Source organism: Xyrauchen texanus, chromosome 24, assembly GCF_025860055.1.
Source record: "Xyrauchen texanus isolate HMW12.3.18 chromosome 24, RBS_HiC_50CHRs, whole genome shotgun sequence".
Taxonomy (NCBI): Eukaryota; Metazoa; Chordata; class Actinopteri; order Cypriniformes; family Catostomidae; genus Xyrauchen; species Xyrauchen texanus.
In genome coordinates, this window is record NC_068299.1 from 36,390,839 (window position 1) to 36,410,965 (window position 20,127).

General features: G+C 37.3%; 1 protein-coding gene across 1 annotated transcript in view; it reads right to left on the reverse strand.

Annotated features, from left to right (window-relative positions):
* LOC127617762 (CUB and sushi domain-containing protein 1-like) overlaps window positions 1–20,127 on the reverse strand; it is a 496,749-nt gene that overhangs the window by 208,592 nt on the left and 268,030 nt on the right. Inside the window, exons 21-24 of the mRNA XM_052089839.1 lie at window positions 12,640–12,828; window positions 6,536–6,705; window positions 2,409–2,565; window positions 563–754 (exon numbers count right to left, since the gene is read on the reverse strand). Coding sequence (XP_051945799.1) covers window positions 563–754; window positions 2,409–2,565; window positions 6,536–6,705; window positions 12,640–12,828 — 708 coding nt within the window. The remainder of the gene's footprint in view (window positions 1–562; window positions 755–2,408; window positions 2,566–6,535; window positions 6,706–12,639; window positions 12,829–20,127) is intronic.

Genomic DNA, 20,127 nt, shown 5'->3' on the forward strand with positions numbered 1-20,127 from the left:
TTTGATAAAAATCGAGATTTTTTATTTTTTTTGCCATATCACCCAGCCCTATAGGAAACATCAGGAAAAAGAGCTATTCACTTGTACACTAAAAGACAAACATTAGATATGAAAGAGGTGGCGTAGTGGCTAAAGTGCAGGGCTGTTAATTAGAAGGTTGTTGGTTTGAACCCCACAGTCACCACCATTGCACCCTTGAGCAAGGCACTTCAGGTTGTTCCAGGGGGATTGTCACTGTAATAATTGTACTGTAAGTCGCTTTGGATAAAAGCGTCTGCCAAATGCATAAATGTAAAAATGTAAATGTAAATAAAACCTAGACTGATTTGAGAAGGCCATATAGTTCATATTCACAAAGTTTCTTGCAATCAAAGCAGATACAAACTGGATTTAAATTCACGCTAGCAAAAAAAAAGCCTAAAACTCTAACACTATACTTTTGCTGCCTTGCAAGCACTGCTGTTTCCTTCAGGAAAATCAAATCTATTTTATTTTGTTCTACAACTGTGTAGAATTTTATAACTTCAAGCAGTTTTTTTAATTGTCAAAGGTATGAACTCACCAATGCAGGATGGCAGTGGTTTGTCCCAAACTCTGCGATCTCCACTGAGACACGTCAACGTGCTGCTACCGTGCAGCGTGTATCCAGGATTGCAGCTGTACAAGACAAACGTGTCTGCGAAATGACCGTCGTCTTGGATTTTGTAGCCATAATTAGGTGTTCCGGGCTCCTCACATTTGACAAGGTCAAAACCTGTAGAGGGGCAAGATCAGGGTAATATGAATGGTAAAAAAGACATCTAGCCACTTGAAATCAACCCCCTGGAAGGCTGGATCTGACTCCTGCTTAATAATCACATAAAGGTGCAGTAAACGTTGCACCTGCTCACCACAATTACCTGTGCAGCCCCGAGGAGTCCATCTCAAATGAATACCAGCACAGCATATGCTCAACACAATGAGCACACTTTCAAACATGCTGCCCATTTGGCAAATAGGGTACAAAATAGGGACTGAAATAATTTTTTTTTTTTAAGTCTACGTTTTTTTGGCAAATGGTCAGAAAAGAGGTACAAACACAAACTTCATTGTCGCCAAAGATTTGCTGCAGATCACCACTACCGGTGAAGAGCTGCAAACTTCTGGCAAAAGATAATGCAGCATGATTAAACGTATCTGTAAAGCAGTTCAATGGAAAGGAGGAATCTTGAACCGCCTTGACAATAAAAATGATATTAAATAAAGAATTTAAATCAAAAGACACAAACACACACACATAGGACAGACAGCTGCCCGTATAAGTTCTCTCTCTGTCGCACCACCGTCCGCAGTCGGCCTTTATCCCTCTCGAAGGCTTGATTAGCCTGATAAGGGAACGGGTGTGTAAAATCATGATCCGGCCCGATTTTAGGTTTTGTCCTAATCAGCCATGATCGTGACAAGATATGAGCGACAGGACATTCTGCGACACACGATAAAGCAATGCGTAATATTCCAACATACAATAATGCAACACATAATAATGCAACACGTGATAACGCGACACATGAAGTAGCTTTTGTCCTAACCAGCCATTATAGTTCCAAGTGACTAGCGACAGGAACTACGTGTGACAAAGCAACATGCGATTATGTGACAGACGATAATGCAACACAAGATATTAAGACACAATTACGTGGCACACAATAACACTCGATGCAATGTTGTTTTAAATGTAATATATAGTAAAATATAGTAACATTGTTCCTGTATAAGTATAGTAAATACAGAAAAAATAGAGTACATTGTAGAAAAATAAAAAATAATACAAATCTAAATAATGAGCTACCTCAGAGATTGTAATTTACCATGATCCATCTCTGAGATCCCAAATAGAATTAATTTTACAATTTAATGGGGGGTGTTTGACAAATGCTTGCAAGCATTTATAAGATGAAGAAAAGTCACAATATATCAACCTACTGCTTCAATGGAAAGTGTGTTTTTGAGCTATTAAAAGGGCCTATATACAGTACCGATTTGCATTCTCTTCAGCTGGGAAGAGTCTGGAAATCTTAAATAGCAAATAATGAGGAGCGGATAACGAGGATATTATCAGACTGTCTCTGACCGGCAATTAAAGCTGTAATGTCTTTCCACATGCTGTGCCTTTATTGCCTTTGTTTCTCCTTCTTTTTTTTATTGTATTTGATTTCTTAAGCATTTACTGGCAGAATGCATTAACATAAATGTCATTATTTTTTCTCCATTAAGCTGTCTGATGATACACACAGACATCATATGTTTGACATATCCTTGAGTAATTTCTGTAGATTGTGTAATGACTATTCTTGAGTCACAGGACAAAACTACAGTTGTACCTGCAATTAGTTATGAAAATAGCAACATTTCTATTGAAATTAACTTACTACTGTATAACAACTTGAATCCTTTGTTGGTACCGGTACCATTGCTGTTGAACTCCATCCTGAGATGGTTTGACGTACTGTTGAGGATGATGTCAGACATATCGGTTTTTGTAAAATTGCCCAATAGTCTTGATGAACTATCTTGACCATCATAAACCTGCGAAAAGATGAAAAGACACAATGGTTTTCCATAATTCTTGTTTTAAAAGTAGTAAATCTCAGAAATGCTCATCTTGATTAGCCACCCTATGTCATAAACAACAACAATAACAAAAAACAATGAGTATTTTCTCAAAATGTTGCACTTGGTGTCTGCAGTGAATTATGTACTACTCCAATTGCATGAGAATTTCATTGTTTTTGTTTTTTCTTTTTATATACTGTAATTTCAAATTGCAACACACTCCAAAAAAGTTGGGACAGTCGAATGTTTACCACTGTGAAACATCACCATTTATTTTAAAAACACTTATTAAGCATTTAGGCACTGAAGTTTTTAAAGTTTAAAAAGTGGAATTTTCCCCCATTAATCCATTATGCTGGTCTTCAACTGCACAATTGTACGGGGTCTTCATTGCCGTATTGTGCGCTTCATAATTCACCACACATTCTCAATTGGAGACAGGTCAGGACTGCAGGTAGGCCAATCTAGCACCACATTCTCTGCTTACACAGCCATGCACTTGTAATCCGGACAGTATGTGGTTTGAAGATGTCCTGCTGGATAATGTTGGGACGTCCCAACGGAGGCTGGATGGCAGTATATGCTGCACAAAATTTTTCATATCTGTCTGCATTAATGATGCCCTCACAGATGTGCGAGTTACCCATGCCATGGGCACTGACACACCTCTGGCCCATCAGACACTGGCTTTTGGACCTGACACTGATAACAGTTTGGATGGTCCTTTTCCTCTTTTACCCAGAGAACATGATGGCTGTGTTTTTTAAAAACTATTTGAAATGTGGACTCTTCGGCCAAAAAACACAGTTCCACTGTTCTGCTTTCCATCTAAGATGAGACCGAGTCCAGAGTAGTCGGCAGCGCAGTGTTGATGTATGGCTTCTGCTTTGCCTAGTAAAGTCATAACTTGCATCTGTTAATGCAGCGGCGAATGATTTTAACTAACAAAGTTTTACTAAAGTTATTCCAAGCCCATGTTCATGATATCCATTACAGATGAGAGATGTTTTTTAATACAGTGACGTCTGAGGGATCAGAGATCAGGAGCATTCAGAAGGGGTTTTCGTCTTGCCCGTTACACACAGAGATTTGACCAGATTCATTGAATCTTTTAACTATATTGTGCACTGTAGAGGGTAAAATTCCCAAAATCCTTCCAACTTGTCTTTGGGGAACATCGTTCTCAAAGTCCTGGATTATTTGCTGAAGCATCTGTTGACAAATTGATCGTATGATCCTTGCTCTTGAAGGACTAGGCTGTTTTTGGAGGCTCCTTCTATACTATGACACGATTGCCTCACCTGTTTAACATCTCCTGCTTCACAACGCCTTGTTATTTTAACTGGTCAAATTGTTATTAGTCTTAAATTACCCCCCGTTTCTACTTTTTTGGAGTGTGTTGCAATCATCTGATTTGAAATGACAGAACATTTAAAAAAACTTTGAAATTCACTAGGTAAAACATCATATAATGTGTAGTTGTAGTCCATTCAATATAGGAAAGGGTGAATATAACTGTTTTTATTAGCATTTTTCATACTGTCCCATCTTTTTTGGAATTGGGGTTGTAATTGCTTTCCGAAATTACATACATTTTCAGAGAATAGCCTCTGCAAAGAGAGGGTGGGAAACAATACAGCGTTGGAGAAAATATTACAGGTCATAAATCAATGTCAAGAAGCAGTTTTACACTTTTCTGTTGTAGGGGACACGGTTTCAAACCTTAATAGAAAATATCATTTGATTGCAGATTGCATGTGCAGAATGGAGGGCTAGTATAAAGACAGACACATTGCTTCGGTTGATTTCCTGCTATGACACAAACTGATAAAACAGCCACAACAATCATCTAAAATGGCCACAACCAATCAATGAGACCATTAATGAGGGGAAAACATTAGACATTTCCTTGTAAATCTTACTAACTTTGCTAGCACAAGTCGATGTAGCTAATTTGCCAACAAATTAAATTCAAACATTCTGAAATGTTGATGAAAATAATATTTTGATGATTCATTAAACAGTAGCAGAATTATTGTAACTGTGACCAAATTGATGTGCTTTGAAATTGCAAAAGCACCTAAAATGTATCCTTGATTTGCGACTCCTTAATTAGTGGTCTTATGGGTCTTAAGGGACCATCTTTCTTCTGTGATGGTACATGAGCCTTGAGCACTGTAACGTAAATGAATCTATGAATAGTTAATGGCATCTCCAAGTCCCATTTGCTGGTCTCTCAAGGATTACAAACTGTTACATGTTAAGATTGTTGCAGAGGGTGATGCAATCCCCAAACTTCATCAAACTTCTTCATTGGCTAAATCAAAGCAAAACCCATGAAATCTACTTTAAATAAAAGCTAAAGGCTAAACTGGGACTAGGCTGTATAGGCTATATACAGTGTGATTGTAGAAATGTGTCAGCTGGTAGTGTTTATGCTATACTATTTATAATGCAATACATGGATTTACACCGCCATCAGTGGGAAGGTCTGCTTTACATTAATTTACATGGGAGAACGACAAAGAAACATAAGATAATGCATCAAATTATCCAAAAATAGGCAATGCCATAATTTAAAAAAGACTACATTGCCTGAAGTTGAAGAAACACCCACATTACACTTTTAGTTTAGTGGAAATGTCCCTAAAACATTTTTAGAACTCTTCACTAAATTTGTATTCAAATAATTTACAAAACGTGAATGCACAAGTATCACAGGAGATTTGTCATTTTATGTCAGTTTGGTCATTTGTGTTTAAAAGAATTTTGTGGAGGAAATGACCATAATGGAAATACAATTATAATTTGTTTTTTATAAAATGTCGGACTCATGTGTTTTGCTAAGGCTAACTGACTAGCTGACATTTTATGTATCCTAAATGCACAAGCTGTGTCCCAAATGACGCATTCAGCCATGTAGTGTATGAATTTTCAAAGTGCGGTATCGTCTGAAGTTTTTGTTGTTTAACAGCTGACGGAAGTGACGATTCAAATGCATGCTAAGTGTTGCCGCTAGTTTTAGCCTGTTAGCCAACCTCAGTTCAACTCATTTTCCCAAACAACAAACATATTCACACAACGTGGGGAGATGGTAAAACGTATATTTGTAAGGTGCTGTCTTCACTGAAGTTTCACTAGTACTCACACTACTTACAACACCTAATAATGTAGAATACTGCAGAAGCGTGCAGTTTGGAACACACCTACACACAATTAAATAATATTTTATTAATGTAATTTAGCTAAATTACAGCTTGGAAATTACTGCCAATAAACTGCACAGGTGGGTTATAACATGCTACATTTACTCCATTACATTTACTTGAGTAACTGTTTTTGAAAAAAGAAATAAAGTAAGAAATATTTTAATGAGTATGTTTAATGGTGGGTACTTTTTAATGTAAAGTACATTTCTGATGAAAAAAAATATATATATACTTTTACTTTCTTACAATGGCTGACGCCTATCACTAAGTTACTGGTTTTAATTCAATAAGAGCTAATACATGCGTCATTTATTGAAAGATTTTTTATAAATTTATTGAAGGACTTTTATAACAGCGGAACTTTGAGCAGTAAGCGCTCAAAACAAACACTTTCTTTCATCACGAAAGTGGATATTTCAAGATTAGAATTGAAGCTCCAACTTAAGAAATCTTGTTGCAGTTAGTTTTGGTGATTATGATAACGTGGGCTTGTGTCATGGTGATGGTCATTTTTATGGCATCAGTTTATAAGAATACATTTTAATAGCAGTGCTGCAACATTTCTGTGTCTACTATATAAATCCATGTAAACATCTGCGTTAAGTGTAAATACTTTTTGCTCTGTTGCTCGCATGCTTGGATTCTACACATACTTATGGACAACAGAGAACAACAGGCTCTGAAAATACATGAGCCTTTAATATAAAACCTGAATATAAATAAACAGGTCATACCTTGAGAAAATCTCCTTCATGAAGCTGGAATGTGGTGGCTGTGATCTGGATTCCCTTGCCTCTATCTGTCTCAATGTGGTAGATGCATTCGTGGTTGTTGTCATAATTAACCGGGTAATAGGGTGACAGTAGTACACCCTGAATGCCCACAGAGTTGGCTCCACACTCAGCTAGACAAACCCAGGAGGAAGGAATTGGGAAACAATCGTAGAAGAGCGAGAAAACAGTGAGAATGTAAAGTAAATCATAAATGAGATCTCTTTAATATTTCATCTATCCATACAGACAGCATTGAGATTGAATAAAGAGCATATGAAGACTTCTGCTTCACCATTTTTTTTTCTCTTGAGAAACTTTCCCCAGAAACCTCATATGTGTCTCCCCTAGTGTTTAAAACTCTTCAGTCAACTCAACAATGTCTCAAACTGTGCTCAGATTGCCAAGATACTAAACTCTGCAATCACAATTGAGAGCTCTTAAAATAAACTCAACTATTTCTCATTAAATTCCCAGACCAAAGAACAAATTATCTTAGCTATGCCATTTTATAGCTCTAGTCCATATGTTTACTTTACGTCAAAAGCAAGAATACAGTACATGGCCAAGTACATCAGTGTTCATATTCATCCTAAAGATGTTGGGCTTTCCAGTCATGTTTTCCCAAACTCAGCATATCATTTCTCAGAAGGGTTTTGTCATTCTGAGACAAAAAAGCCCTGTGGCTTCTGTGGCTTGAAAAAAAGTAGTAGGTCACAAATAAGTTGGTGTCCCTCAAAGCCTGTAGTGGCCTGACAGCTGCTGCTCTATTTCCTGCTGATAGGGCCAATCAGGTTGGAATATGAGCCTTTGTCATTTTGATGAATCACTGCAACAACCACTTCAGAAGAATACTAATTCATGGAGGTTTTTATGCATTTGTTAGGTGTTGGTCACAAAGGCTCATGGCTGTGTTGGTATCAGATGTCCTTGTATTTAATATTCTGCGCATACAACTCTGTAAGTGTAGAAGCAGATGTTGCTTCAAGACCTTGGGCTCAGCATCTTAAAGTAGAACTCTCTAGCAATGAATGGCCTCCTGATACACAAACTTCTAGTAATTGTGAGTGAAGCTGTCTAGGCCTATTGTTGTTAAGGTTGAAGTGTTTATTTATTTTTTATTTTTTTTATGTTCAAAATAGGGCTCTCAATTGAACTTGTTAATTTAGTGTGATTTATTAAGTAAAAAAAAATAATGCAATTAATCATGTTATATGGAATAATCCTACCATCAGAGCAATTCGTGATTGAATTAGGATTCAGCAGTTTTCAGCAGGGGGCAGTAAGCAAAACTCCAGCTGTATAGGCAACATGCAACTGTGCAGAAAACAAACCAAACTTGACACTAGAGACAACGCAATTCCGAATGCAGGGATATCAAGTGTTTTTCTCAGTTTCAAACTACGTTGAAACTGACAAAGCAACCTAAAGATGCTGTGTTTATGAATCAACCGAACTGTTACATGTTACATGTTAACTCAACCAAAGCGCTCCTGAAGTGTAATTAATGCTTTACAATAATGTATGATTCAGGTAATGCATTTTGATTATCTGAATTATAATATTTATAATAATATTTGGGGCGGCTGTGGCTTAGGTGGTAGAGCGGGTCGGCCACTAATCACAGGGTTGGTGGTTTGATTCCTGGCCCACACGACTCCACATGCTGAAGTGTCCTTGGGCAAGACACTGAACCCCAAGTTGCTCCCAATTGCAGGCTAGCACCTTACATGGCAGCTCTGCCACCATTGGTGTATGAGTGTGAATGGGTGAATGAGTCACAGTATAAAGTGCTTTGAATACCGTTAAGGTTAAAAAGGCGCTATATAAGTGCAGACCATTTACCATTTAATATATATTATATTTACTATTATTTAAATATAACTATATACTGTATACTTATAATTATTTGAACATTATATATATACAATTATTGATATTTGAGAGGCTTTCTCAGCAAATATTTATTTATTAATTTGATTAATTATTCGATATTTCATGAAAGTAAAAATTTGAATTGATTGACAGCCCTAGTTCAAATACTTTCTTCAGTACTGGCTTAGTAAGCAAATGCTATGTTAGAAGTTATTTATGAAATTGTACTTATAGAAGTTTGTTTAAGCATCCTGACCACCAGCCAGACCAAGAAACATTGACTCAACCAATGGCATATGGGGAACATACAGTACTGCATGCTAAGATATTCTGAATTTCATTGTGTTGTTTTGTCTGTTTGATTGTTTTTCATTCAAATTCATTCAAACTGATATGACAATAATACACTTTTTAATGAAAGAAATTCTATTAAGTTATAAAAATAAAAAAAGAGGCATCATCATCACTAGTGCTCTCATATTTTTCACTCTTGACGTTGTACATTAAGATATGTTGTCACCCACACAAACTGCTGAACCCCAACATATTGTCTTCAACATGGTGTGCTGAGTAAATTAATAGTGAATAATAATAATTATTATTCAAGTTTTATACCTATTATGGCTGCAACAGTAAACAAAATTCACTGTTCGCCGGTAAGTACCCCGGTTTTGTGTACAGCCGGGAAAACAAAGAATATTTCTTTAAATTATTTATTTTGAAAACACAGTGGCTGATGAGAAAACTACGGGAGAGAGACACACATGGCAGCTGCATGTGGCTCTCTCTCTCTCCCGAACTGCCCCATTCACTGCGCTTATCCCTCTCCTCGGCTGTTTAGCCAAATTGGGGGCCGGGCGTGCATAGTCACGGCCCAGCCCGGCCCCACATTCCTCATCGTCACATACATGTTCATGTTGATGGAATAACTGTCCTGTTGCAGCGAGAGGCTGCTTGAATGCCGCGGTAAGACTAACTTGCACAGGCTTTTTATGATTTGCTCCCGTAAGCTCAAGAGACATCATGTTAGATGTGCTTCCTAAATCCCTGACTTCGGTGAAACAGAGGCGACACACAGCCTGCAACCTGTACACTACTCGTTGCCCAGTATTACTGTAGTTTACTGCGAAACCATAATGGTCCCAAACAACAGATTTTAGAGATGGCAGTGGGTCTTCACTTATTTAAATCTGAAATATATGGAAGCCTTGCAATATCTTACCATATTACGCAATTCTCTGGAATACTTGATTTGGATTGGTCAATCGTGGCATCCAGTGGTGAAATAAACTCAGCAAATAAAGAAACGTCCTCTCACTTTTAACTACTTTAATTTTCAGCTAACTTAACATGTGTAAATATTTGTATGAACATAAAAAGATTCAACAACTAAGACATAAACTGAACAAGTTTCATAGACCTGTGACTAGCGTGGCCACCAGCTGCATTAATTACTGCAGTGCATCTCCTCCTCATGGACTACAACAGATTTGCCAGCTCTTGCTGTGAGATGTTACCCCACTCTTCCACCAAGGCACTTGCAAGTTCCTGGACATTTCTGGGGGGAATGGTCCTAGCCCTCAACCTCTGATCCAACAGGTCCCAGACGTACTCAATGGGATTGAGATTCGGGCTCTTCACTGGCCATGGCAGAATACTGACATTCCTGTCTTGCAGAAAATCATGCACAGAATGAGCAGCATGGCTGGGTCATGCTGGAGGGTCATGTCAGGATGAGCTTGCAGGAAGGGTACCACATGAGGGAGGAGGATGTCTTCCCTGTAACGCACAGGGTTGAGTTTGCCTGCAATGCAACAAGCTCAGTCCGATGATCCTGTGCACACCACCCCAGACCATGAAGGACCCTCCACCTCCGAATCAATCCTGCTCCAGAGTACAGGCCTTGGTGTAACGCTCATTCCTTCGATGATAAACGCGTGCCCGACCATCACCCCTGGTGAAACAAAACCACGACTCGTCAGTGAAGAGTAATTTTTTGCCAGTCCTGTCTGGTCCAGCGAAGGTGGGTTTGTGCCCATAGGCGACGTTGCCTTACAAAAGGCCTAAAAGCACAAAGTCCAGTCTATTGTGGACAGTCTGAGCACTAATGGAGGGATTGAGCGTTCGTGGTATAACTCGGGCAGTTGTGGTTGCCGTCCTGTACCTGCCCCGCAGGTGTTGTATTTGGATGTACCGATCCTGTACATGTGGTCTGCCACTGTGAGGATGATCAGCTGTCCTTCCACTCTCCCTGTAGCACTGTCTTAGGCGTCTCACAGTACAGACATAGCAATTTATTGCCCTAGCCACATCTTCAGTCCTCATGCCTCCATGCAGCATGCCTAAGGCACGTTCACGCAGATGATGACCATGGGCATCTTTCTTTTGGTGTTTTTCAGAGTCAGTAGAAAGGTATTTTTAGTGTCCTAAGTTTTTATAACTGCGATCTTAATTGCCTACCGTCTGTAAGGTGTTAGTGTCTTAACAACCGTTCCACAGGTGCATGTTCATTAATTGTTTATGGTTAATTGCTGTTTTGGCGGCATGCGGGGGACCTACACATTATCAGGATGATGGTTTTAATGTTATGACTGATCGGTGTATGTTGTTTTAATATTGGTTTCACTCTCGCTAATACATGTAATCTTTCGTGTGACTGCGTGTGCTGTACAAAAGGCCCTGTATCCATTCAGTTCGCCGTGGATACATGTACCGTTGCAGCCCTAATACCTTTATATAGATTTCTATTGATCCTTTTAGTTGGAAAACCCTGGTAGAGGTCTAAAAAAACTACATATAATTTCTTTGAATGATAATTTCCCCATCAATCCTTTATCAATAATATGTAGCTAATATAATCCTAAACTCTTGAGGCTAATGTTTGTTGTGTTCACCAGACCAATTAAAGACACTCACACACTCTTATTACATCGCAGCAATTAACCACCATTAAAACCTGCTCCGACAGGAGGACTGTGCAATTACAACCAATTATTTTGTCAGCTTTTTCAATGCTGTCCACACATATACATGACCTTAACTACTTAAAAACCTCAACAGGAAAAGAATTAGCATTCTGGTAATTTTCAGCTCTATAATGGAAGGGTATATTATCCAATATTTCTATAATCTGAAAGCCTACAATGTTGAAATTCACTGTGTCAAGTTTTATTATAAATAAAACATTAATAAGATGGTGGAACAGTCCAAGCATTTAAATAATGCATTTGAGGCTTTTGCAGTGGGCTAATTTCAGGGCCAAAGGAAGAGACCAGATTTCTAATAATATGTACTAGCTGAAATTTCACACTGGTTTCTGCCTCCATTTTATTGGACATTTAATGACCAAATTAGCCTGATATTTATGTAAACATCAACAGACTTTTGGAAATCACAGATTTAATGCACTCTAAACTGAGGACCAAACTGCTGAAATTGCCTGTATATTTCATAATTTTAGAATATTAATAAAAAGGTTTATATTCTTAAAAGACAAGAAAGAAAATGGTCCAATTCACTGTTCCAATGCTGCCACACACATTTTACCATGCATGAGGATTTCAACATTTTCTAAATCAATTTAAGTGTTTATTAGGGATAGGAATTGTAATGTTGCAATTTTTGCTCTGATTTTGTTTCCTTAACTATTCTATTAACAATTATTTTACTTAATAAAATAACTGTTTTGCCCCACTCCCATTTAACAGAACCCCTACTTCTTTTGGTAACATATTTTAATACCTTAACTATATTTATGTATTTAATTATGAATTTATTTATATGATTTATAACAACCAAACTGTTCACTGGTTTTCAAGTAAAATGATCAAAACATCCAGATTTGAGAACCAAAATTATTTAAGATAACATGAATTATTTTAACAGAATATATCTTGAATTAAGTAATTTTTTTTAATATCATTGGCAAACATTTGTTTCTTGTTTTAAGCATAAAATCAAGAGAAAAAAAATGGGATTTGCCAATGGGGTAAGAATCATGAACTTATAGAAATAGTCTCTGAAGACAAGTCTCATGTACTTCTGATAAAATGGATGTAAATGTATCTTGCTTTATTTGAAGTTTACAAATTTTTTGTGGAAAACAAGACAAAAAACCTGTTCATGAGCCTCTGTCGCAATAAACAATGTACTCCATGTTTGAGAATAATAATTTAAATAATGCATCCACCTACCTACACACCTGGGCAGGGGGGCACTCCACACCCTCCGCCCTCCACCCAAGCAGGTGATCTTACTCTCGCCCTCCAGACGGTAGCCTGCGAAACAGGAAAATACCAGGGAGTCGCGCACCCCGAACTGGAAGCCCACCCTCCTGCTGTAAGCGGGCACTCCTGGGTCCTCGCACGGCTCCAGGCTGTACTCTGTCATACGAAGTCAAATGAAAAAAAAATCGTTAACTGAAATACAATTACAAAACATCACTGGAAAAAAAAATAAAAGGATCGAAACTATTTTGTATGACTCAAACTCATGAATGAACTAAAAATATATAAAAATGACTACAAATATCGTAAGCCCTTTCAACATTTAATCATATGCAGGATATGAATTATAGATATCTATAATTACATTTTCACCATCAACCCTATCAGCAATGACAGGGTATCTGCAATTTCAAAGGAATTCAATTTAAGACATTTTAAGACATTTAAAGGTCAAATAATATAAAAAATGTAAGACCACTTTCGCATTAATAATAAAAAATAAAAAAACACATTACATATTTAATTAGCAGGTAAATACAAAACCACTGAGGCTACTTGGATGTCTCTAGACATGTTTTTTATATTTTACTGTGCATTCATATGTTTTAATTTTTTTAATAAAATAATATAACATTAAAACTCTAAATGAATTCAATATGAAAGCATGTATCCTATATTGTGACCATTCTCTTAAGTCACTTGTTTTCCAGCAAGATGTGAATCAATAGACCTTATTCACAGTAGCGCCATATTTAATGGGAATGGAAACGAGGCAGTGAGGGATTTACCATCTCTTCAATGGCACGCACGGTATAAATGTGAAAAAGCTCCAAGATCCCATCTGTTTTTCTACATCTCATGCAGTGTTGGGGAGTAGTTAACTACAAGTAGTGACGCTACTAACTTAACTACATTTTTCAGTAGCTTGGCAGTAGCTCAGTTGCTTTTTAAACAGTGTAGCTTTTCCAGTAGCTAACTACTTTGTGCAGCAAGTAGCGGTGTCGCGCGAGCAAAAGCTACATTGCGTTCTGTCGAGCCTGCGCGAATCAGCGCGATGCAAGGATATTCTTCTTCTTTTTAGATTACAAACTAATTTTTTGCCATTACCGCCACCTGTTGTTTAATCATGCATCTTGCGGCTAACGATTCACTGATGTACAGAAGTGGTTTGACACACACACACCCATATGATTCATGATGGAGCAAGACGTGGCGGCAGATTTGGAGGATGGAGAAACAACTAACGTTAATTACCCATGGCCTTATTTGTCCAAGTTCATGTCTCTCAAAGAAACGACAGGTAAAGGTTACACTTTTGTATGCAATCTTTGCAAACCAAAGTTTAAAACGCTGTCTACGTCGAAGACCTCAAGCACAAATTTAAGGACGCACATACAGGTGAGTAATGGCCATTTTAAATGTATTAATTATCCTGCTTTATTGCTCTCTATGTTACATCAAATTTCTATTTCTGATTTAATTACAATGACCCACAATGATCTGTACGCCAGTTTGGTAATGAACCTAAAAGACCACTAACGTTTGCGCCATCTTGTCAGTTGAACAAAAAATTTAATCTTAGTTTGTTTATCGCACGACAAAGGCTTTGATCTAATTAAATTGCTGTATAGATTTGTTGTGACTGGTTTCAGAGCAAACCGAACTGTGCTCACAAGCAGCTTGTGATTCACGTTCTTCTTTCACAGTAAATTCTGCGAGCTCCATCACTGCATGTGAGTGAGTTTAACGTGCTTTTTCAAATACCAGTTACGCTGTTTAACGTTCACATAACTTCCAACATTTGTGTGGGCAGGCAGATAATTACAGCATTTCACTCGATTTGTAATATAAAAGCATTTTTAATGTAATAGAAACGTAAAGGTCTCGTCACACAGTTTTCCGCCAAAATAAAATCTCAAGTGTTTAATCCTTTCAAGTGGAGAAATTAAGACAAGTGTTATCATTTAGCTACCTTAGTGTAAAATGAAAATTAATATAAAAAGGAAACATTCCTTTTATGTTGTTGCATGCATGTTGTTGTATATGTTATGTACGCAGTTGTATTATTAGTAGGCTTATATATTTCTGTCTTGTATAATAATAATTTAAAAGTATGGCATTTAAAATGTGTTTTTCTTTCTATTTTTTCTCCTTTATACTACGCCTATCAGAGACTGCATCCAACTAAACTGAATGAGTTACTGAGAATGCAGCAACAATTCAGTAAAAAGATAACGACACCCTCCATTCAAGAACAGAGTTCCTCAAGCTCATCAATACCAATTCAGTATTTCATGAGGGAGGTGGCACCAGTTTCCCAGGAAAAATTCAACAAGCTGGTTCTGAATTTTGTTATTCAGGGGCTTCATCCCCTCAGTATTGTTGAAAGGGCAGAATTTAAAGAATTATTCAAGCAGGTACTGCCTTCAAGGCATGTGATGTCTAGAAAGACATTAGTCAGAATGCTAGAGGATCAATACATTTCCATGAAGGCAGATATGTGTAAAGTTTTGTCTGAGCAGCAATTTTTAGCCACAACCACAGATGCATGGTCTACAAATCACAAGAACTATCTGGGAGTCACTGTCCACTGGATAGATTCAGACACACTTACCATCTCTTCAGGGGCTTTAGCTTGCCAAAGGATCAAGGGAAGGCACACTTATGACAATCTGGCAGAGATGCTTGAAGGTGTCCACATGGAATTCAGCATTCAAAACAAAGTTGTGTTAACCACGACAGACAACGGTTCAAATTTTGTAAAAGCATTTAGTGTGTTTGCAGCTGAAGAAAAAGTGACTAAAGATAATGAAGAATATGGCAAAGAGGCAGATGTTGAGTTCACTGATGTTGCAGCATTTCTAAATGAGACCAAAAAGGAGGATGACTACCACTTGCCAGCCCATCAACGCTGTGCCTGCCATTCTCTCCACTTGGTTGCAACTAAAGATGCTGAGGCAGCTGTGGAAGATTCTTCATTTAAAAAGATTTCAAGGACAGCTTTCGCCAAATGTCAAAGCCTTTGGAATAAGCAGAGTAGAAGCACCCAAGCTTCTGACAACATTAAAGACAGACTTGGATGCATGCTGGTTGTGCCTAATGTAACACGTTGGAACTCTACATATAATGCAATGGATCGTATGAAAACTTGCATTGAAGAGAAACCTCAGGAGCTCCATGATGTTTGTGAGAAAATGGACATTCCACGACTGAAGCCATCAGAGATTACATTCATCAAAGAATATGTCATGGTGAGTTTGAACTGTCTAAGATGTATTGAATCAATCATTTTATGTAAATATTTTTAGTATTTCATAGAATCCCATATTTGTAAAATAAAAATATTTTTGGTATATACTGTACGTTAAATAAAAATGTTATTAAAACCAATGACTTTAGTAGCCTAATTCTTTAGTAAATTATTTTAAAGTTAATTACCTATTAATAACTCTTAAGAATATAATAATCAACATGACTTATGCATCCTGTGATTTTCATCATGTATTTTTGCACTCATGCATACAGCCATGTTTTATGTGTAATTTCACAGGTGATGGCACCAGTGTCCAAGGCCCTAGATGTTCTTCAGTCGGACAAAATGGCATACCTCGGAGTCTTGGTCCCCACAATCAACATTCTTGTTGAGAAGTTGCAGTCACTCAAGCAAGAAAACCTCCAATATTGTGGGCCATTAGTTAATGCCATCATCAGTGGTGTGAACAGAAGGTTCAGTTACCTTTCTGGTAAAAAGTATCTCATGGCAACGGCTTCACATCCTATGTTTCGTATGTCTTACATACCAAATGAACAAAAAGATGACATCATCTTAAGACTAAAACAGGAGCTTTCAGAAGCACACAGACCACATGTTGCAGAGACAATTGTTTCAAGGAAGCCAGAAAATGAAAGCGATGAGATCACAGACTACTTCTCCAGAAACCAGGAGAATGTTTTGGATGAATTGAACATTTATCTACAGTCTACAGCAAACACACCTGATAGTGCTTTCCAGCATCTATCAAAAATGAAGAGAGTCTTGATTAAGTGCAATACTGGTGTCCCAGCCAGTGCCGCATGTGAGCGGTTGTTTAGTGTTGGAAAGGACATTTTTCTGCCAAAATGCAACCGTCTTTCCGACAGTCATTTTGAGAAACTTCTCTTGTGTCGAATTAACAGGTCAGGCACTTCTGCTTCAGTTTAGTTAAGAGGACAAATTGAGTTGCCTATACATTTTGTTATTGCCTGCTCTTATTAGAAGGACACTGCACCTCAATTCTCGACTGATGGTGTGAAACCATTCCTGTTTTGCTTGAGTGGTATAACAATAACAGTGACTAACTATGCCAGTTCAACTAAAATACTTAACATTTTCCAAGCGTTCTTACTCTTCAGTTGAGGCTTTTGTAACATTACAAATTATAACATTTTGACCCTTTGGAGGTTAATGTTCTGGATGAGGTTTCAGTCTACTGCAACTACACCAGATAGTTCTTTCCCTACCAGTGCCACATGTGAGCAGTTGTTCAATGTATTTTCTTGCCAAAATGCAACCATCTCACAATCGGTATTTTTGAGAAAATGTTCTACATGCAATTTACATTGGATGCATATTTTGTTATTGCAATGTTGTATTTGTTGCAATTTTGCATTTTTGACAAACATTCTGAGATATTTGAGTGTTGGTTGTAATAAAACAATACTCTTTGAAATCATAATTGTATTGCATTGTTTTAAATAAATTAAATATTTATAAAACTAAATATTTTACTTAAAACTTTCCTCAGACACTTATTCAGTTATTTATAATAGACGTTGTTCAAAACAAGCAAAAGTAGTTTCAATGTAGCTAGCTACTTTTTGATAGTAACTTGTAGTGTAGCTAACTACTTTTCCAAAAGGGTAGCTTGTCTGTAGTTTAACTACTTTAACTAACGAGTAGCTTGTAGCTTGTCAAACTACAGTTTCAGAGTAGCTTCCCCAACACTGATCTCATGCTGTCTGGAGGTTTTTGTCTACTGAGTAACCTTCGAAAATTGATTTTTTTCAATGTCTTGCACACGGAACGATCCAAAAACACTTAAAACTGCAGTACAGCACATTGAAGAGACTGTACCTCTATCCCGCCCAGCTTCGTTGTCATTCTCATCAAAAATCAAATATGGCGCAGCTGTGAATAAGGTCAAATCTAGCATGTGCTGCATAACATTTATATATTGTTTCTAGGCAAATACCTTTAACAAATTCATTAACAGTTAGTTAAAAGGCAGTTTATTTATTTATTTACTTGAGTCTGAATTAATTTTTCTCTGCCGTGGAACAAAAAAGGAGACGTTATACAAATTGCTAAGTGTCAGTCACCAATCACTGTCACTGCATCTTTTTTTTCATTCATTGTAAGTGAATGGTGACTTAAACTCTGTAATAGCTCCTTTAGATATCCACTGAAATAAGAAAGTGTTGACAATTTTCATTTTTGTGTGAAATATCTCAAGTAAAAGTCAAAACTTGTCAGTTTCCTTAAAAATGGCCGTATAAAGTTGACAAGATGTATTGATGATGTTAACAGATTAAATTATGAAAGAGAACTGAGCACCATAATTAGTTATGCTGTACAGTTGTGCCCAAAAACATTGGCACTCTTGGTAAATATGAGCAAAAAAAGGCTGTGAAAAAAAATCTTCATTGTTCATCTGTTTGATCATTCGTTCCAAAAATTCACACATTTTTGAAGTAACATTTAATTGAAGTAAAACAATTGAAAGAGGAGAAATATCTGATTATTACATAAATATTTTTCTCTAAAACATGTTGGCCACAATTATTGGCACCCCTAGACGTTCTTATGATTAAACTATATCTGAAGTATATTTTACATTTTAAGAGCACCTGGGTCACTAGGAACATGAAATTGTTCAGCCATGACTTCCTGTTTCCCTTAATCATCAATCAGTGTGAGTTACACTAAAGAATATAGTTCTGATTGGCGGCAAAAGGTTGTTGAGCTTCACAAAATGGGAAGTGGCTATAAGAAAATAGCCAGAGTATTGAAAATACCAAATTCCACATCAGGGCTGGAGATCATAAGAATCGGCCTGGAACAGGACGTGTGTCTATATTGTCTCCACGCACAGTGAGGAGGATAGTTCAAGTGGCCAAAGATTCTCCAAGGATCACAGCTGGAGAACTGCAGAAATGAGTTGGGTCTTGGGGTCAGAAAGTAAAAAAAAATAAATCAGACATCACCTACATCAACACAAGTTGTTTGGAAGAGTTTCAAGAAATAAGCCTCCACTCTCATCCAACAACAAAGTCAAGACACTACTGGAACTTCAAATGGGACCGGGTTCTATGGTCAGATGAAAAAAAAAAGAGAGCGCTTTTTGGCAGCAAACACCAGAGATGGGTTTGGCGCACACAGAGATGAAGCACCCAATGCCAAATGTTTTTATGCCAGAGGTCCTGGACATCTTGTTCGGATACAGACTCTATAAAATACCAACAGATAAAAAATCAAAACCTGACTGCCTCTGCCAGAAAGCTTAAAATGGGCCCTGGTTGGATCTTCCAGCAGGAAAATGATCCAAAATAAACATCAAAATCAACACAAAAATGCTTCACTGACCACAAAATCAAAGTTCTGCCTTAGCCATCCCAATCCCCTGACCTGGACCCCATAGAAAACCTGTGCGGTGAACTGAATAGGAGAGTCCACCAGCATGGACCTCTCAGATTCTGTATGGAGGAATGTTCTCCGATCTCTCACCAGGTGTTCTCCAACCTCATTAGACATTATAAGAGAAGACTCAGAGCTGTTATATTGGCAAAGGGAGGTTGCAAAAAGTTTTGAATATAAGGGTGCCAATAATTATGGCTGACGTGTTTTGGAGAAAAATGTGTGTTTAATTAATTTGTATGATATCGTGCGACTGCACTCGTTTGAATTCTACGACTTTCACTACAGCCAATGACGTCACTGAACAGCTTGCTATCATGTTTACACACTCTACTGATTGATTAAGTTTAGATAAGGTGTTTGGGTAACGGCATAATATTAACAAGTGTGTCCTTAACACCTCAAGTGCAGAACTCGTGCTTATTTCATCATTAGAAATCCGGGAATTCATACGAAATGTCGTACGAGTTTATGCGAACAACATCGTACAAGACCATTTGAAATAGCCAACTCATAAACAATGAAATTAGCATTGCCACTAGAGGAAACCACATGATAGATATACAAAAATAGCATAGTTGCTAGGTGTAATTCTATTGCTGACATATGTTAAAAGAACTTAAGAATACAAAATGTTATAGTTTGACAAAAAAAAAAAAAAAAACATTTCATTCTGTGAAAATCAATGCAAAAAGTAATTTGTCAATGTTGTTAATTATCAAAACTAAACTCGTGACTTGATTTCATGATCGTAACTGAGGTCTTATATGTGAATGAGAGCT